The sequence below is a fragment of the Podarcis tiliguerta genome (genome assembly GCF_965153285.1).
Source record: "Podarcis tiliguerta genome assembly, chromosome: 2".
NCBI lineage: Eukaryota > Metazoa > Chordata > Lepidosauria > Squamata > Lacertidae > Podarcis > Podarcis tiliguerta.
The window spans coordinates 108,219,220-108,239,944 of record NC_139535.1 but is presented as its reverse complement, the minus strand read 5'-3'; the positions used below and the strand labels follow the sequence as shown (position 1 = coordinate 108,239,944).

Genomic DNA, 20,725 nt, shown 5'->3' with positions numbered 1-20,725 from the left:
CTGCCGCGTCACACTGTTGGCTCATGTCAAGTTTGTGGTCAACCAAGACTCCTAGATCCTTTTCACATGTACTGCTCTCAAGCCAGGTGTCACCCATCTTGTATTTGTGCCTCTCACTTTTTTTGCCCAAGATATGGACAAAACGTATGAATGCATTTTGCATGATACACCTGAGTTTGTTTCTGGCTATTACAGTCTCCTCCATGCTTTTAAGCTATTACAATTCTTCTTGCCCACTTTGTATGAGGCGTTGTCATCTTCCCACACCCCGGTGCCCCCACAGTCCTTACTTTTCCGCAGTCAGGCATCTTGGCTCCTCTGTCTCGAGATGCTCCTCCGCTGAAACCGACAAGAAAGAAAGCGCGTCAGCTGGAAAGACAAAGCCAAGCTCTGCAAAGGGAGGTGGCGGCCTGGTAGCAAGGCAAACTAGTTACTGAATTGCACTTAATTCAGTTGAAGGTTCCCAACAAACTTAATTTGAATAATAGATCTCTAAGGAAGGTGCTAGAACTTTCCAGAACAGCTGGTCTCCCAAACACCCAACTGCAGCACAGGCTATTGTAATTATAATGAATTACTGAACATCTCAGGCATAGCAACGTCTATAGAATTTTGTGCCCATGGCTGTATTCACCTAATACAGCTCAGGGACAGGTTACTTGAGATGTCCCTTTTGTAACCCCTGTAGGTCACTGCCTCATGAAGGAAGAATTTCTTCTGCAAGTTCCAAGGATTTCAGAAGCCCTCTCCACAGTAACTCAGAGTGGGGCTTTCAGTGCAACCAGCATTCCTGTGGAGATGCAACAGGTGTTCACTACCTGGATTTTCCAGAAGCAGTTGAAGACATTTTTGTTCTGAGAAGTCTTCCCAACTGAATGAGTAAAATGCAGCATCATCATCATCATTATTATTATTAACTTTGCTGCTTTTATTACACTATGTGCATCTCCTGGAGAGGGACACGGGTGGCGCTGTGGGTTAAGCCACAGAGCCTAGGACTTGCCGATCAGAAGGTCGGCGGTTCAAATCCCCGCGACGGGGTGAGCTCCCATTGCTTGGTCCCTGCTCCTGCCAACCTAGCAGTTCGAAAGCACGTCAAAGTGCAAGTAGATAAATAGGTACCGATCCGGCGGGAAGGTAAACGGCGTTTCTGTGCGCTGCTCTGGTTCGCCAGAAGCGGCTTAGTCATGCTGGCCACATGACCCGGAAGCTGTACGCCGGCTTCCTTGGCCAGTAAAGCGAGATGAGCGCTGCAACCCCAGAGTCCGTCACGACTGGACCTAATAGTCAGGGGTCCCTTTACCTTTATATACTGCCACGGGGGTCAGATTAAATCAACACAGACTTTGGATATGCCTGCTTTATGGCTTGCCAGGTGCTCCCTTGTCCCAGTCAGGTATAATAATAATAAATAATGAATTTTTATTTATATCCCGCCCTCCCTGGTTCAAAAAACCGGGTTCAGGGCGGCTAACAACAAATTTAAAACACTTAATTGATGCAACAAAAAACAGCATATAGTATAAAACATAAATAACAATAAATTCATAATTCAAAAATCAATTTAGGGGGGAAATCCATCCAAAAACATTAGATGATCACCAGGGCTAGCTGGCTAAATTAGTCCTACTTGGGCCAGCGAGGAGACCACAAGAGAATTAGCTGTGGGATCCCAGAGAGGGTAATCTTCATAAAAAGGGGAGGGAAGGAAGGGGAATGAAAGACCAGGCTAAGTTCAAATTGAAAGCCAGGCGGAATAGCTCTGTCTTACAGGCCCTGCGGAAGGAAGTTAAATCCTGCAGGGCCCTGATCTCATGGGCAGAGCATTCCACCAGGTCGGAGCCATCACTGAGAAGGCCCTGGCCCAGGGTAATCTGACTTCCTTAGGGCCCGGGACCCCTAAACTATGATTATTCATTGACCTTAAGGTCCTCTGCGGGGCATACCAGGAGAGTATAAAAGCAGGAGGTTCATCAAGCCCCTGGAAGGTTACTATGCTAGTTGGGCTATGTCTTGCTCAAGGGGTCAAAGGCTGGTTAGGCCTGAAAAACATATTGCCCTGATTACAGATGCTGTCTCCCATGTCTCCCTGATTCTGCCAGGACTGCCAGAATCTTTCCCCACCCAGATAAATGCAACGATATGAGACGGCAGCAACCAATTCCGCAAATTCACATGTTTTTTAAGAAACGAAACTTAAACTTGAAGAGGGGGAGAACCCTGTGTAAGCATTTGAGAGCATGCCCATCCAGATTAACGCTTTTGGGTTCAATAATGTCAGTATGAGCTAGGATGCTAAAATGGGTTACAGATTAACCACCAGTTTGAGGAAGTTATTCTAGACCGAGTTGTGCAATAGGCGAGGGCTGAGTTTAGGCATTAGTGCTGATGCTTTTAGTGCCTGTCCTTTATTTGTACTTGGGTGTTTTAAGACACCTAAACGCAGAAAAGTAGCATGTGAAACCGTTTCCATGTTATATGGACAACTGCCAAGAGGAGGAAGAAAACTAGTGCACAAATACGCCCTCATTTTACAACAGCACACAGAGGGTGCATGTACAGCAATAACAGACTCTAAATAAATAGATTGTGTATATATACACACACACACGCTAGAACTGCTTTCTGTCTGTGTGTGTGAATTGGCTGAGCTTCTGTGATGTCATGTACCGCTCACATTCTGAAATTCTGAGGCAGCAGGTTCAGCTCTACAGATGACAAACAATGGAGGTTGAGGGAAGTGAAAGGTTTATCTGGCAAGGGGAATGAGACCTTCAGAGGGCCTAGGAACAATTGAGCTTCTAATTCATTCATTCTGCATTTTTTAGTTCCTGATCTCAAAACCCAAGTAGGTTTGTATGAGGGAACATGGCTTCCCAAATAGCCTGGACCTAAGCCATATGTCGAAACAAAACAAAACAAAATAGTTATAGTAGTAGTAGTAGTAGTAATAGTAATAATGATAATAATGATGATAATAATAATAATAATAATAATAATAATAATAATAATAATAATTCCTTCCAGTAGCACCTTAGAGACCAGCTTTTGTGTGCTCATACCAATACAGTGGTACCTCAGGTTACAGATGCTTCAGGTTACAGACTCCGCTAACCCAGAAACAGTACCTCAGGTTAAGAACTTTGCTTCAGGATGAGAACAGAAATCGCGCAGCAGCGGCAGCAGCAGCAGGAGGCCCCATTAGCTAAAGAGGTGCTTCAGGTTAAGAACAGTTTCAGGTTAAGAACAGACCTCTATAACGAATTTAGTTCTTAACCCGAGGTACCACTGTAACTAACATAGTTGGTTTCTAAGGTGCTACTGGAAGGAATTATTAATTAATTAATTAATTTGTTTCGGCTACGGCAGACCAACATGGCTACCTACCTGTAACTAAGCCATATGGGTCTTCATAGGTTGTACCCAACACTTTGAATTGTGCGTGCCCAGAATAGACTGGTAGCCAGTGGCGCTGCTGGAACAAGGGAGTGACATGCCTTTTCAACAGGCAGAGGGTTGTTTCAGTGTGTTTCCCCTTCCATACACCTACCGGCTACTTGATTTTTGGTCTCCCCCTCCACTTCTTTTGAGGCAATGGAAGCAGCTGCTTGTCGTAGTTGCTCTGGGCTGAGTTTGGCTGGGATGCGCCAGAAAGATTCCTGTAGGAAGTAAAGAAGGTAAATACATGCTGCTAGCTCCTGGTGACAGCAGCCACGAAATTAAAAGACGCCTGCTTTTTGGGAGAAAAACAATGGCAAACCTAGACAGCATCTTAAAAAGCAGAGACATCACCTTGCTAACAAAGGTCTGTATAGTAGAAGCTATGGTTTTCCCCGTAGTGATGTATGGAAGTGAGAGCTGGACCATCAAGAAGGCTGATTGCCGAAGAATTGATGCTTTTGAATGATGGTGCTGGAGGAGACTCTTGAGAGTCCCATGGACTGCAAGATCAAACCTATCCATTCTGAAGGAAATCAGCCCTGAGTGCTCACTGGAAGGACAGATCCTGAAGCTGAGGCTCCAATACTTGGCCACCTCATGAGAAGAGAAGACTCCCTGGAAAAGACCCTGATGTTGGGAAAGATGGAGGGCAGAAGGGGACGAAAGAGGACGAGATGGTTGGATAGTGTTCTTGAAGCTACCAGCATGAGTTTGACCAAACTGCGGGAGGCAGTGGAAGACAGGAGTGCCTGGTGTGCTGTGGTCCGTGGGGTCACGAAGAGTCGGACACGACTAAACAACAACAGCTCCTGTTTGCTTCTGCTGTTGGCTCCCTCTTGCAAGCTTCTTGTCCCCAGCAGAGCTAAAGGAGGGGATTGCCCGCAAATTAGTCGCAAGAGCAGCAGAGCTCAAGGATTGCTGCGCCAGCCTGGTTTTAAACCAAAGGGTTGTATGCAACGAAGTCGTTTCATTCGTGCAAGGAGTTCCACTTGTGCAATGGAACTTATCCTCTTCATGTGTGACCCCCCCAAAAAAATCTGTTCTAGGGGTTCATCCACTGGCTCCAGAGCAGATGCAATGTGTGGAGGCGACACTAAGAAGGGAGGAGAGAGGGAGGGAAAATTCTGTTTCGCAAGAAGGCCTTGGGCAAACAGGAGAACATAATCCAAACCTGCTCTGGTCATAAATCACTGGGACAAAACACTTCAACATAGTCAAAAAAGGAGAAAGGACAGATACCAAGATAGAAAGGCAAACCTTTACGAAATAAATGGGGGGAGGACCACATTCATAATTATCTTATCTTCTATGATTGTATGAAAGGCAAGATTACAAAGAGCCAACTGAACGTTTAACGTTGCAACAGAGCACAAACGCTGGAATATTTCTGCAGACAGAGCGAGAGCCAATAAAGGAACACAAGCTGCTGTTCTACCAAAGCCACAAACTTAACACAAAACTGTGGCTGATGAGACTGAAGCACTTCCATCTTTGTTTAGGAGCATTTGGGAATGCTTTTGCTCATCTTTCCTGAATATATATTTATATTTCTCCCACTTCTTTCAACATTTTGTCCTCAGTCATCTCCAAAAATGTATATACAAAGCAGAAAAAACCACAAATGATGAACAGGGCTAAATAGAGGGTTTTTTTTGGTGTGGGACTGTACCAAACATTCCTGGAGCTCATACTTTTTAACATGTGTTAACTTAGGATCTTGGATGCATTTCAAGTTCTTCTGGGTCACTTTAACCTAGGAGCGACACTCGGCTGTCTTATTCTAAGCAGGAAATAGCTAATCTCACAGAAACCCAGCTTCAGTTAAAGCAGGGAAAGAAGGAACATATCTGGCAGCCCTCTTTAGGGAAGTTTTTAATGACTGATGTTTTAATGGATTTTTAATCTTTTGTTGGAAGCCGCCCAGAGTGGCTGGGGAAACCCAGCCAGATGGGTGGGGTATAAATAATAAATTTATGATGATGATGAAATAGTCTTTCTCAATGAATTATTAAAGTTGCCCTTCCAAAACACAATAAATACAACACAGTGGTACCTTGGTTTAAGAACAGCTTAGTTTATGAACAACTTGGATTAAGAGCGCTGCAAACCCGGAAGTAGGTGTTTTGGTTTGTGAACTTTGCCTTGGAAGCAGAACATGTTCCGCTTCCTGTTGAGTGTGTTCCATTTGTAAACTGAGTCCCCCGCTGCTACGGGAAAGCACGCCTTGGTTTAAGAATTCTTTGGTTTAAGAACAGACTTCCGGAACGGATTAAGTTTGTAAACTTAAGTTTGTATTGCATAAAAGGCCTGTTCTTTAAAAAACATTTTACACTCACAAACCCATTCTCCTTCCATATCCTCTATGGGATGCAGGTGGCGCTGTGGTCTAAACCACTGAGCCTCTTGGGCTTGCCGATCAGAAGGTCGGTGGTTTGAATCCCTACGATGAGAGTGAGCTCCCACTGTCCCAGCTCCTGCCAACCTAGCAGTTCAAAAGAACACCAGATAAATAGGTACTGCTGTGGCGGGAAGGTAAACGGTGTTTCCGTTCACTCTGGTTTCCATCACTGTGTCCCATTGCGCCAGAGGTGGTTTAGTCATGCTGGCCACATGACCCAGAAAGCTGTCTGTGAACAAATGCCGGTTTCCTCGGCCTGAAAGTGATATGAGTGGCGCAACCCCATAGTCGCCTCTGACAAGACTTAACCGTCCAGGGGTTCTTTATGGATGCTGGAAATGTAAAGAAATTGAAGGTACTTTTTTTCACCTTTGGTGGACGTGCCCAAGGATTAAGGCTTTCTGGGAGATGATTTATAATGAAATGAAAAAGGTATTTAAATATACCTTTCTGAAGAAACCAGAGGCATTTCTCCTGGGCATGGTTGGCCAATTCGTGTTAAAGAAGGATAGAACTTTCTTCATGTATGCTACAACGGCAGCAAAAATACTTATCGCGAAGTATTGGAAGACACAAGAACTACCCACTCTGGAAGAATGGCAGATGAAGGTGATGGACTATATGGAATTGGCGGAAATGACCGGCAGAATCCAAGACCAGGGAGAAGAGTCAGTGGAAGAAGATTGGAAGAAATTTAAAGACTACTTACAGAAATATTGTAAAATTAATGAATGTTAGAATGATGCTGGATTGAAGTTAAGCGGGATTTTTTAGCAACAGTGTTAAGGAATATGTAAAAATGGATTGTTAACGGTGATAACTTAAAGCTATAATATATTAAGATAAAAGATTAAGATAAAATTAAAGAGGGAAAGGATTTGCTGAATTAACCAATTGAATTGGAATGCAAGAAGGGGAGGTGTGGGGAGGTCGGGGAAATAAGTAAATGAAAAATATGAAATGGAAAGACTGATTTGTTTTTAAAGGTTTTTATTTTGTATTTTCTCTTCTTTTTATTACTCTTTTTATTTTTATTTTCTGCTCTAATTTTTGTAATATATTGAAAACTTTAATAAACATCTTATAATATATAGATAGATAGATAGATAGATAGTCGCCTCTGACAAGACTTAACCGTCCAGGGGTTCTTTACCTTTATAAAGGTAAAGGGACCCCTGACCATTAGGTCCAGTCATGACCGACTCTGGGGTTGCGGCGCTTTCATCTCGCTTTCAGGCCAAGGGAACCAGCATTTGTTCACAGACAGATTTCCAGGTCATGTGGCCAGCATGACTAAACCACTTCTGGCGAACCAGAGCAGAGCACGGAAACGCCGTTTACCTTCCCGCCGCAGCGGTACCTATTTATCTACTTGCACTTTGACGTGCTTTCGAACTGCTAGGTTGGCAAGAGCTGGGACCGAGCAATGGGAGCTCACCCCGTCACGGGATTCGAACTGCCGACCTTCTGATCGGCAAGCCCTAGGCTCTGTGGTTTAACCCACAGCGCCACCCGCGTCCCCCTTTACCTTTATATCCTCTAGCAAAACAATTACCTGTTCACTGGCTGGGGCTCGAATCCCTACTTTACGCAGAAGCTTCTGGAAGGGCTTGTGTTCCATGGCATCCTCATTGTCTTCAGACAGTGGCACCAAAGGTACTGGCTGGGCACATCCTGGAGAAACAGGAATCTATCAAGCTTAATTCTAGAGCCATATGGGAAAGAGCAGTATAGTATTCTTGTCTACAACATCCTGGTGGATATTTGGCTCTGGAGCCTTTGTCTTCCTTATTAGACAACCCAGATTGATTCGAGTCTATATGCTGCTTTCCCACAATGAGGTGTGCCCAAAGCAGCTTGGACTGAAGGGAGAGCTCCGTCAGTAGGGCATGAGACAAAGTTAATTTCAGGGTCGTGGGTTCAAACCCCACATTGGGCACAAGATTCCTGCACGGCAGGGGGTTGGACTAGATGGCCCCTGAGGTCCCCTTCCAACTCTACGGAAACATTAAAACGCAGAGCGTAGGAGAAAACATAATAGGCAAAATACAGGGCGTGTTAGCAAAATAAAATGACAAATCAACAGCTTCACAAACGCGGAATAAATTCAGTATTACAAAAGAAATAAATAACCTAGGTTAAGTACAGAAAAACAAAGCAAGATGAAAGTTAACCAACTATAAAAGTTTATGGTACAGTGGTGCCCCGCAAGACGAATGCCTCGCAAGACGGAAAACCCGCAAGACGAAAGGGTTTTCCGTTTGCAGAGGTGCTTTGCAAGACGAATTTCCCTATGGGCTTGCTTCGCAAGACGAAAAATGACGAAAAAATTTGAATTTTTTTTTTGCTCCAAAACCCCTTTTCCTGAAGCGCTAAGCTGCTAAAAGCATTTTAGCAGCAAAACCGCTAATCCCCCACCCCTTAAAAAGCCGTTTTTAGCCCTTAAAAGGTCAATAGCGCTAATAGCGCTACTCCGTCAATGGGCTTGCTTCGCAAGACGAAAAGACCTGCGGAACGGATTCTTTTCGTCTTGCGAGGCACCACTGTACTGGTCTTGCTGCACCTCAAGGAACCTGGCTTAAATGAAGTTTGGAGGGGAGGTGACATAGAATCATAGAATCATAGAATCATAGAGTTGGAAGAGACCACAAGGGTCATCGAGTCCAACCCCCTGCCAAGCAGGAAACACCATCAGAGCACTCCTGACATATGGTTGTCAAGCCTCTGCTTAAAGACCTCCAAAGAAGGAGACTCCACCACACTCCTTGGCAGCAAATTCCACTGTCGAACAGCTCTTACTGTCAGGAAGTTCTTCCTAATGTTTAGGTGGAATCTTCTTTCTTGTAGTTTGTATCCATTGCTCCGTGTCCGCTTCTCTGGAGCAGCAGAAAACAACCTTTCTCCCTCCTCTATGTGACATCCTTTTATATATTTGAACATGGCTATCATATCACCCCTTAACCTCCTCTTCTCCAGGCTAAACATGCCCAGCTCCCTTAGCCGATCCTCATAAGGCATTGTTTCCAGGCCTTTGACCATTTTGGTTGCCCTCCTCTGTACACGTTCTAGTTTGTCAGTGTCCTTCTTGAACTGTGGTGCCCAGAACTGGACACAGTACTCCAGGTGAGGTCTGACCAGAGCAGAATACAGTGGCACTATAACTTCCCTTGATCTAGATGCTATACTCCTATTGATGCAGCCCAGAATTGCATTGGCTTTTTTAGCTGCCGCGTCACACTGTTGGCTCATGTTAAGTTTGTGGTCAACCAAGACTCCTAGATCCTTTTCACATGTACTGCTCTCAAGCCAGGTGTCACCCATCTTGTATTTGTGCCTCTCATTTTTTTTGCCCAAGTGCAATACTTTACATTTCTCCCTGTTAAAATTCATCTTGTTTGTTTTGGCCCAGTTCTCTAATCTGTCAAGGTCGTTTTGAAGTGTGATCCTGTCTTCTGGGGTGTTAGCCACCCCTCCCAGTTTGGTGTCATCTGCAAATTTGATCAGGATGCCCTTGAGTCCATCATCCAAGTCGTTGATAAAGATGTTGAATAAGACCGGGCCCAAGACAGAACCCTGTGGCACCCCACTAGTCACTCTTCTCCAGGATGAAGAGGAACCATTGATGAGCACCCTTTGGGTCCGGTCAGTCAGCCAGTTACAAATCCACTGAGTGGTAGCATAGTCAAGACCGCATTTTACCAGCTTCTTTACAAGAATATCATGGGGCACCTTGTCAAATGCCTTGCTGAAATCAAGGTAGACTACATCCACTGCGTTCCCTTCATCTACCAGGCTTGTAATTCTGTCAAAAAACGAGATCAGGTTAGTCTGACATGACTTATTTTTCAGAAATCCATGCTGACTATTGGTGATCACAGCATTCCTTTCTAGGTGCTCACAGATTGTTTGCTTAATGATCTGCTCCAGAATCTTCCCTGGTATTGATGTTAGACTGACTGGGCGGTAATTATTTGGGTCCTCTCTTTTCCCCTTTTTGAAAATAGGGACAACATTTGCCCTCCTCCAGTCTGCCGGGACTTCGCCTGTTCTCCAAGAATTCTCAAAGATGACTGCCAGTGGTTCTGAGATCACATCTGCCAGTTCTTTTAATACTCTTGGATGCAGTTCATCTGGCCCTGGAGACTTGAATACATCTAAACTAGCCAAGTATTCTTGTACTATCTCCTTAGTTATTCTGGGCTGTGTTTCCTCTGCTGAATCATTTCCTCCAAATTCTTCAGGTCGGGCATTGTTTTCTTTATCGGAGAAGACTGAGGCAAAGAAGGCATTGAGGAGTTCAGCCCTTTCTGCGTCCCCTGTTTGCATTTCACCATCTTCTCCTCTGAGTGACCCCACTGTTTCTTTGTTCTTCCTTTTGCTACGAACATACCCATAGAAGCCTTTTTTGTTGCTTTTAACCTCTCTAGCAAGCCTGAGTTCATTCTGTGCTTTAGCTTTTCTGACTTTGTGTCTACACGTGCTGGCTATTTGCTAGCTGGCCCACACATCGTTCCTCCAGAGGAGGCTGAGAGCAGCAGAAGGGGAATATTAAATCTCTTCCTCAGCCTCCCCCTGCCTCCGCAAGAACCAGGAATCTGCAACCTTCTCCCTGTATTTACCATCCTCTTCTCGGTCACAAGCTGTCCGGTTCAGGCAGTTCTGGAGCCATAGCAGAGGGCCGGACAGACCTACAAAGACAAAAGTGGGTGGAAAGATGAAGGGGCTCCCCCTTTCGATAACTTTAGGAAAGGCCCAGTGTTATTGGGTAGACCAGGCCTTCTCTGATATGTGTGAAAGGGGCGAGGTGGTAAAAAACTAGATAGGTCAGCGAAATCAGCGTTTTAAAATGCTCCCTGCCCCCTGCAATGCTTAAATTCCTCTGTATTATTGCTTTTAAATCAGCACTGCAGGCAAATGACTGGGCTGGAGATTCTTTGTGTTATTTGCATGGGATGTTCTGGGGAATTGAACAAAATTTGTACTTCCCACCTGAAGAGGCATAAAGTCCATTCTGCCATCCTAGGCCCAAATACTGTGTGGGTAAACAGAGAAGCATGGGGAGAAGGTACAGTGGTACCTCGGGTTACAGACACTTCAGGTTACATACGCTTCAGGTTACAGACTCCGCTAACCCAGAAATATTACCTCGGGTTAAGAACTTTGCTTCAGGATTAGAACAGAAACTGTGCAGTGGCGGTGCGGCGGCAGCAGGAGGCCTCCATTAGCTAAAGTGGTGCTTCAGGTTAAGAACGGACCTCCAAAACAAATTGAGTACGTAACCAAAGGTACCACTGTACTCTGAAAATTTATTACTCCAAAACTGAAACTTTCATCTGGTTGTAAATATTACGCCTCCAGCTGTCCTGCTGGTCCTGCTAAGCTAGGGATGATGGGAGTCATAATTTTTGATATAACCGTAAAAACTACAGTGGTACCTCGACTTACATACACTTCAGGTTACATACGCTTCAGGTTGCAGACTCCGCTAACCCAGAAATAGTACCTTGGGTTAAGAACTTTGCTTCAGGATGAGAACAGAAATCGTGCTCCGGTGGTGCGGCGGCAGCGGGAGGCCCCATTAGCTAAAGTGGTGCTTCAGGTTAAGAACTGTTTCAGGTTAAGAACAGACCTCCAGAACGAATTAAGTACTTAACCCGAGGTACCACTGTACTTCATTACTCCTTGTGTTTATATCCCACTTTTTCCTCCAAAAACGTGGCATACATGGTTCTCCACCTCCTCACTCAATCCCCAAAACAACCCTGTGAGGTAGGTTTTAGGCTAAGAGGCAGTGGCTAGGCCAAGGCCACCCAGTGAGCTATGCCCAAATGGGGGTTTGAAACCTGCCCTCCCGGGTCCTAATCCGGCACTCTTAACCACTACACCAAATCAGCGTTCTTGCTATCTCCACACTCCAAAGATTGCCCCAATGCTGATCCCCAAATCTAGGAAACATTCAGAAAGGTCTTCCGGGCAATCCTAAGAATCCCTGGAAGCCTCTTGCAGCTTTCCAATGTGGCCACAGGGGAGCAATGGGCATCTCCAAAGGTTCACGCAAAGTCATGCAGTTTGATGGTAAATGCCTAAGAGGCCAGGCCAGGAACTTCCTGAACTGTGCATGCTCCCAAGAACCTCCCGGAGGTTTCGCAGCAGGCATTTTGAGGGTTTCCCAGCAGACCAGTTGTTAAGGGAGGGAGGAGTATGTTTCTGAACACAATTCAAAGTGTTGGTGCTGACCTTTAAAGCCCTAAACGGCCTCGGCCCAGTATATCTGAAGGAGCGTCTCCACCCCCATTATTCAGCCCGGACACGGAGGTCCAGCTCCGAGGGCCTTCTGGAGGTTCCCTCACTGCCAGAAGTGAGGTTACAGGGTACCAGGCAGAGGGCCTTCTTGGTGGTAGCACCCTCCCATCAGATGTCAAGGAAATAAACAACTACCTGACTTTCCGAAGACATCTGAAGGCAGCCCTTTATCAGGAAGTTTTTAATGTTTTATCGTGTTTTTAATATTCTGTTGGGAGCCGCTCAGAGTGGCTGGGGAAATCCAGCCGGATGGGAAGGGTATAATAAATAATAATAATAATAGTAATAATAGTAATAATAATAATAATACCTTCCTGCCTTAGGCATTGCACAAGCTCCTGGCAGTCTCTAGCTGAGGCAGCTCCACCCTTCTTGTTAGGCTGCCCACCCGCATCATGGCCACCATCCTTCCAGGCTGACTCCCCCTCTTTCTCACTATCCAAGTCATCCTCTTCTTCTTCCTCCTCCTCTTCTTCATCATCTTCCTCAGCCTCGCCCAGGTCAGGTATTGCAAAATCCTTGGGGAACATGTCTTTGTTCTGAAAGGGAAAAGAAGACAGCTCGCTAAGGGGAACATAGTTAACAAGAGGCATCTTACTCCTCCAACAACCAACACAAACACTACGTAGAAATAAAATCAAGCCATTACCCACAGGTAAACCCAAAGGTAACAATCCCAGCAAGGCCTGTCTTGAAGTCGCTGGAGGAGAAAAGGGAGCCAACCAGCCCAAGACGGCTGGTTAAATGGCTCAGGACCGCAATACCTCAAGGACCACCTCTTTCCATGTGAACCTACCCAGACCCTGAGATCATCTTCTGAGGCCCTTCTTCATGTGCCTCCTCCTCAAGAGGTCCAGAGGGTGGAAACACGAGAACGGGGCCTTCTCTGCAGTGGCTCCCCGTCTGCGGAATGCTCTCCCCTGGGAAGTTTGCCTGGCGCCTTCATTATACTCTTTTAGGCACCAGGCAAAAACGTTCCTTTTTAACCAGGCCTTTGGTTGATTTACATCCTATGCCCTTTTAGAATTTTTTTTGGGGGGGGGGCTACTGGGTTGTTGTTTTTATTTTTATTATGTATTCTGCAGTTTTACATCTCGATTTTATTCTGTGAACAGCCCTGAGACCCCCAGGTACAGTAGCACCGCGACTTACCACCGCCCCTAGGTAAAGGTAAAGGTACCCCTGCCCGTACGGGCCAGTCTTGACAGACTCTAGGGTTGTGCGCCCATCTCACTCAAAGAGGCCAAGGGCCAGCGCTGTTCGAAGACACCTCCGGGTCACGTGGCCAGCGTGACATCGCTGCTCTGGCGAGCCAGAGCCGCACACAGAAACGCCGTTTACCTTCCTGCTGGTAAGCGGTCCCTATTTATCTACTTGCACCCGGGGGTGCTTTCGAACTGCTAGGTTGGCAGGCGCTGGGACCGAACAGCGGGAGCGCACCCCGCCGCGGGGATTCGAACCGCCGACCTTTCGATCGGCAAGCCCTAGGCACTGAGGCTTTAACCCACAGCGCCACCCGCCACCCTACCGCCCCTACTAGCGAACAATTTGATTCGCGGCCGCGGCAAACCCGGAAGTAAATACCGGGTTTGTCACGATTCGCACACGCGCAGAAGTGGCTTCTGCCATCTGCGCATGCACAGAACGGCACTGCCGCCGAATGCGCACGCACAGAACGGCGCTTCTACTAGCGATCCCGATCGACTCATGAACGGACCTCTGGAACAGATTCCGTACGTGAGTAGAGGTTCCACTGTATAGCGCAGTACAATAATAATAATAATAATAATAATAATAATAATAATAATAATAATTTATTTGTACCCCGCCCATCTGGCTGGGTTTCCCCAGCCACTCTGTGCAGCTTCCACAAAGACCAAAAAGACACTAAGATGTCACACATTAAAAATTTCCCTGAACAGGGCTACCTTAAGATGTCTTCTGAATGTCAGGTAGTTGTTTTTCTCTTTGACATCTGATGGGAGGGCATTCCACAGGGCAGGCGCCACTACCGAGAAGGCCCTCTGCCTAGTTCCCTGTAGCTTTGCTTCTCGCAGTGAGGGAACTGCCAGAAGGCCCTCAGAGCTGGACCTCAGTGTCCGGGCAGAACGATGGGGGTGGAGACGCTCCTCCTGGGCCGAGGCCGTTTAGGGCTTTAAATTCAATAAATTCAATAAAATAAAAATAATAAAAAAGACCTGTCCAATGATACCGAGGTAACCATGCACATTCACAGAAGCATTTTATCACTCGCCTGCGTGCAGGAGAAAAGAACGAACAGAACAGAAAGTGGGTGCCATACCGCAGCAAGGGAGCCAGGCTTGCGCCTGCGTTTCTTGTAGAGCTCCTTTCGGTCGGACACCAGCCCCATGCTGAGCAGCTTTTCGATAACGCGGGCCTTGGAGCGCTTAGCGGTGATATGCCTCATCACATTGGCCAGGATATCTGCAGAGAGGGAAAAACCGAGGAAGGACTCACTCTGCACTCGCTCCCAAGAACGAATGTTTTTCCCTCACTTCTGTGTGCCCCCACGGAACACGGCTATGAGGATGCTGAGCGCATCGTTCTTCTCAGAGACCATTCTGGCATCACCTCTGTTAAAACCCCCATACGTGAAATGCCAAATGTATACAGTGGTACCTCAGGTTACATACGCTTCAGGTTACAGACGCTTCAGGTTACAGACTCCGCTAACCCAGAAATAGTGCTTCAGGTTAAGAACTTTGCTTCAGGATGAGAACAGAAATCGGGCTCTGGCGGTGCAGCGGCAGCAGGAGGCCCCAATAGTGGTGCTTCAGGTTAAGAACAGTTTCAGGTTAAGTACAGACCTCCGGAACGAATTAAGTACTTAACCCGAGGTACCACTGTATATAAAAAGGTAAAGGACAAGGACCCCTGACAGTTAGGTCCAGTTGCAGACGACTCTGGGGTTGCAGCGCTCATCTCGCTTTACAGGCCGAGGGAGCCGGCGTTTGTCCACAGACAGTTTTTCTGGGTCATATGGCCAGCATGATTAAGCTGCGTCTGGCACAACAGAAACCAGAGCAATGCACGGAAACGCCATTTACCTTCCCGCTGGAGAGGTACCTATTTATCTACTTGCACTTTTGGGTGTGCTTTCGAACCGCTAGGTTGGCAGGATCAGGGACTGAGCTCACTCCGTTGCAGGGATTCGAACCACCAACCTTCTGATTGGCAAACCCAAGAGGCTCAGTGGTTTAGACCACAGTGCCACCCACGTCCCTTAAACGTACATATATTACTGCTTAAGTCAGAGCTTCCCAAACTTTTCACGTTGATGACACACTTTTTACACGTGCATCATTTCGCGACACCGTAATTCCGTTTTACTAGCAAACCAGAGGTTAAACTAACCCCTATCTAACAGACACTATTATGTGACACGCTGCAGGCGGACACACTAATGCGTCACGACACACCGTTTGGAAAGCTCTGGTTTAAGTGTTGCACATAATATTATCCTGGAGCTGGGGGGGGGGGGAAAGCAGATGTGGGTGAAGGGGGGTTAATAACCCTGGTTATTGGAGGTTTGCTGGAAAAATAACCCCGGCACTGGAGCAAACTTGGCACCAAAAAAGTCTGTGAGTGTGGCTTTAAGGAGGCAGGAATTCCCATCATCAGTGGCCTTGCTGGCTGGGGCTGACAGGAGTTGCAGACCGACAAAATATGGGAGGGCCACCCCTGGTTTAGAAGGTATTAAGCTCCGCCCCCTCTACAAGAGCAGGCATCCCTTTTGTGGTTGCAAACTCGGGACTCTCCAACCACGCAGACCCTCACCATCTGTGTCCCGGAACTCCTCAAAGAGGCGTTGAAGCTCCAGCTCCTGATCCTCCGTCCACAATGCAATGCGTGTCCCCTTCCTGCCGAAGAAAGCGTACAATAGCAACTATGGCGCTCCCTGCCACGCCTCAACATTTCCCAGCAAGCAAGGAAATGGGGGTGAAACTATAAGGTGCAGCAAAGGAGGATAAGAAAGAAAAAGGACAAGGTTCTCCAGTAAGAAGCCTGCATGGACTGAATTACACGAGGGAAAAGGGCAGGGCTGTGCAAATTCTGTAACGTTGCATTGCACAATCTTTTATTTATATACCGTATTTTCCCGTGTATAAGACTAGGCCCCCCCCCCAAAATAATGTCCAAAATTAGGGGGCGTTTTATACAAAGATAGCGCCGAGGATGGATTTTCTTAAATCTGAGCCCCCCCAAATAGGGGGCATCTTATACATGGGGGCGTCTTATAGACGGAAAAATACGGTACAGTGGCACCTTGGGTTACAGATGCTTCAGGTTACAGACTATTCAGCACATAAGCAAATGTGTTTCTTTGATGCTTTACACACGTCACAAAATACAGTACATTTTCACCATAAAATTGGCATTATCGGGAAGGACAATTCTGATATGCAGGTACAAATATTTAGGATGGGAACAACTCCATGGGATGCCCCAATTTGTTGCGCTTAAAACGTGAGTGAAGGACATTCAGATTGCGTGCCCTAAAAGAGATTATCTAAATGTTCAAGCGTATCATTATCTTGCAAAATAAAACCTGGCACTTAAAAGGGTGCAGCAGCTTTTCTAGAGGCTTCCACAGGCAGCCTCTGCATGCCGCCTAACAACTCAATGGAAAATCAATATTTGCTCTTTTTAAAAAATCACGATTTTTGTGTACAAGGGCTTCAAATTCTGCACCTACAACCAGAATCCACTAGGAATTCTGGAAAGTGTGTGTGTGTGTGTGTGTGTGAGAGAGAGAGAGAGAGTGAGTGAGAGAGAGAGAGAGAGAGAGAGAGAGAGAGAGTGTCAGTCAGGTTTAAGGTGCTGGTTTTGACCTTTAAAGCCCTATGTGGCCTAGGACCCACGTACCTACAGGACCGCCTCTCCTGGTATGCCCCATGGAGGACCTTAAGGTCCATAAATGACAACACTTTGGAGGTCGCAAGGTGGTTAGATTGGTCTCAGCTAGGGCCAGGTCCTTTTCAGTACTGGCCCCGACTTGGTGGAATGCTCTGTCACAAGAGCCTAGGGCCCTGCGGGACTTGACATCTTTCCGCAGGGCCTGCAAGATGGAGCTGTTCCGCCTGCCCTTTGGTTTGGACTCTGTCTGACCCTTATGTTTCCCTCCCCTTATGGTTTTGATCTAAGGGCTACTTTTAAAATGAGGCTGCATTTTAAATTGCATTTTAACCTGTATTTTAAATTGTCCCCCCCCCATTATGTTTTTACTGTAATTTTACTGGTGTTAGCCACCCTAGCTGGGGAGGGTGGGGTATAAATAAAATTATTATTATTGAAGAGGCAAGCCACACTCTTTCCCTACAACTGTTATCGAATGCCATAGCCCCGAGGCAGCCCTCTGAACAAAGACCTACCTCTCGCGAGGGAAATCCCGCAGGCTCCTTGCAAGCCCCAAGCGCACCAATCGCTTGGCCACCTGCTTGCGCGTCCAGTTGCGAGTGGTCAGGTGTGAAAGGATGTTGTTAAGGATATCTTCACCTGGTGTTGGAGAAGGGGAAAGGGGAGAGGCTTAGTGGCTGGGTGAGGAGGAAGACCAGGCTCTCCACCCTCATGCAAGAAAAATAAAGAAGCAAAAGGCTTTCCCTAATCAAGAAGCGGCCTACATATTTCGCTCACCTGCCTGCTCACACTGTGTCCGCTTCTCTGGAGCAGCAGAAAACAACCTTTCTCCCTCCTCTATGTGACATCCTTTTATATATTTGAACATGGCTATCATATCACCCCTTAACCTCCTCTTCTCCAGGCTAAACATGCCCAGCTCCCTCAGACGTTCCTCATAAGGCATCGTTTCCAGGCCTTTGGCCATTTTGGTTGCCCTCCTCTGGACACGTTCCAGTTTGTCAGTGTCCTTCTTGAACTGTGGTGCCCAGAACTGGACACAGTGCTCCAGGTGAGGTCTGACCAGAGCAGAATACAGTGGCACCTACAACCAGAATTAGCCTTTTCAGATTTAGCACCTGCCACTCATCCCAAACTGCAACATGGGGCCAGCTCAAAGTGCCTTCCCCACCCCCACCCCCAAATTTGGGTCCAGAAGTCCTTTTTGAGGTAGAATTTAGCATTCAACCCTATCTACGTGGGGCTACCTTTGAAGGTGACCCGGAAGCTACAACTAATCCATAACGCGGCAGCTAGACTGGTGACTGGGAGCGGCTGCCGAGACCAGATAACACCGGTCTTGAAAGACCTACATTGGCTCCCTGTATGTTTCCAAGCACAATTCAAGGTGTTGGTGCTGACCTTTAAAGCCCTAAACGGCCTCGACCCATTATACCTGAAGGAGCATCTCCACCCCCCATCATTCTGCCTGGACGCTGAGGTCCAGCTCTGAGGGCCTTCTGGCGGTTCCCTCGCTGCGAGAAGCCAAGTTACAGAGAACCAGGCAGAGGGCCTTCTGAGTAGTGGCGCCCGCCCTGTGGAACGCCCTCCCACCACATGTCAAAGAGAACAACAACTACCAGACTTTTAGAAGACATCTGAAGGCAGCCCTGTTTAGGGAAGCTTTTAATGTTTGATGTATTACAGTATTTTAGTATTTTTTTGGAAGCCGCCCAGAGTGGCTGGGAAAGCCCAGCCAGATGGGCGGGGTATAAATAATAAATTATTATTACTATTATCCAAGTGGATAAAATACAGACATCCTATATTGAAAGTCTCAATCTTGCTCTACGGTCATACCTCTTGGTACATTCGGTTCAGGTTACATCTTTTCAGGTTGCGTCCTGCGGCGACCCGTAAGTACCGGAAAGGGTTACTTCCGCGTTTCGCCGCTCACGCAGACGCGCAAAAATGACATCACACGCATGCGCAGAGGCGGCGAAATGCGACCCACGTGTGCACAGACTCGGGTTGCGTTTCTTTCAGGTCGCAACCAGAGGTACCACTGTATTTAGATTGCAACGCTGTCCCCCCCCCATCCATATCATTTGGTACCTTCCACTTCCTTGTACTTGTAGAAAAGCTCCTTCAGCTCCTCCTCGTCTTCCTCAGTCCACTGAACAGCCTTGAGGGAGTTAGAGCTGTTTGGAGAAGGAGAGAGAATAAATACTTAGATGGGAAGGTTGACGTGTGCTTTTACGCTCCCCGCCCCCCAATAAAAAGAGATTTAACTTTAATTCTTCTGACTTGGTATTTGATGTGGAATACTGTGGTGCCTCGCAAGATGAAATTAATTTGTTCTGCGAGTCTCTTTGTTTAGCGGATTTTTCGTCTTGCGAAGCAACCCTATTAGTGGATTAGCGCTATTAACGGTTTAGCGGCTATTAGCGGCTATTAAAGGCTTAAGGGATTCACGGATTAGCTGCTAAAAGGCTATTAGCGGTTTAGCAGCTTAGAAAAAGGGGGTGGGGAGCGGAAAAAAATCTCAAGGCTCGCAAGACATTTTCGTCTTGCGAAGCAAGCCCATAGAGAAATTCATCCTGCGAAGCGCATCGAAAAACGGAAAACCCTTTCGTCTAGCGGGTTTTCCGTCTTGTGAGGCATTCGTCTTGCGGGGCACCACTGTAATTTAAAAAGTGAACCTGGGATTGTTTCACATGTGAATACCCACACTCAGCTGGAGGTTTGCTCACCAAAAGCACGTGAGGGAAAGTGGGCAGAAGATGCCGGAAACTCTCCTGTCATTGCCATGATGTGGCAACCCTGCGTGGAAGTCCTTGAATACTGTGCTCCCTCCCTCCGCCCCTCAATTTAAAGGCAAAAAGGCCCCTCACTTGCTGTATGTCTTCAAAATGTGCTGCCGCCACTGCTTTGGGAAGGATTTTTATAGTTTTATATTGCATCATACTGTAATTTTGACCTATGAGGTTTTTTCCCTGTTCCACTGTCTGCTTTATACACATAGATATTTGTTAAATAATCACCATCCCCACAAAACAAAAAAGGAATATATTGAGAGTGTGGCCACTCCTTTCTGGAAATGCCCCTTCAGAAACTTAAAAGTTACTGGAAAAATACTCCAGGAGCTCACGTTTCATCTTCCTCTGCCAAAGCATAGCCTTCAGTCATCTCCCGAATCACAGCCGTGCTTTTCCAGAACAGCAGCTCCACATAGGCCTTCTTGTTGTTGGCTGCAAGCGCAAAAAACTTGCCCACAATGTATTTGGCAAAGGTCACCAGCTCCTAGGGTTGGAGAGAAGTATTTATTTATTTGAAATCTCAGGGCTCAGCAGTCACTGCTGCTCAGCACTATGGGAATATTTCATGATTAAATAATAATAAAAATAAATAAATTTTTATTTATATCCCGCCCTCCCCAGCCGAAGCCGGGCTCAGAGCAGCTAACAACATTAAAATGATGCAACATTCTAAAATCATTTCGTTATAAAATCAATTCAAATCAGATTAATGGCAACCATTAGGCTAGAGTTCTATAAGGATTGCAGAAGGAGGGGGTCAGACTGTGCCTTGGCCAAAGGCCTGGTAGAACAGCTCTGTCTTGCAGGCCCTGTGGAAAGATGTCAAGTCCTGCAGGGCCCTAGTCTCTTGTGACAGGGTGTTCCACCAGATTGGGGCCATGGCCGAAAAAGCCCTGGCTCTGGTTGA

The 20,725-nt window shown here is 46.6% G+C and overlaps 1 protein-coding gene across 4 annotated transcripts in view; it reads right to left on the bottom strand.

The window, feature by feature from the left end:
* The window catches only part of TIMELESS (timeless circadian regulator), a 64,896-nt gene that overhangs the window by 4,762 nt on the left and 39,409 nt on the right, over positions 1–20,725 (bottom strand). For 2 of the 4 annotated variants that reach the window (XM_083427296.1, XM_083427297.1), the window contains exons 19-28: positions 20,151–20,302; positions 19,115–19,200; positions 17,536–17,659; positions 15,941–16,023; positions 14,445–14,587; positions 12,453–12,681; positions 10,459–10,527; positions 7,395–7,513; positions 3,551–3,659; positions 291–339 (exon numbers count right to left, since the gene is read on the bottom strand). In XM_083427296.1, the coding sequence (XP_083283422.1) occupies positions 291–339; positions 3,551–3,659; positions 7,395–7,513; positions 10,459–10,527; positions 12,453–12,681; positions 14,445–14,587; positions 15,941–16,023; positions 17,536–17,659; positions 19,115–19,200; positions 20,151–20,302 (1,163 nt within the window). Of the gene's footprint in view, positions 1–290; positions 370–3,550; positions 3,660–7,394; positions 7,514–10,458; positions 10,528–12,452; positions 12,682–14,444; positions 14,588–15,940; positions 16,024–17,535; positions 17,660–19,114; positions 19,201–20,150; positions 20,303–20,725 lie in introns of all 4 variants that reach the window. The other 2 variants (XM_083427294.1, XM_083427295.1) reach the window with 1 other exon arrangement.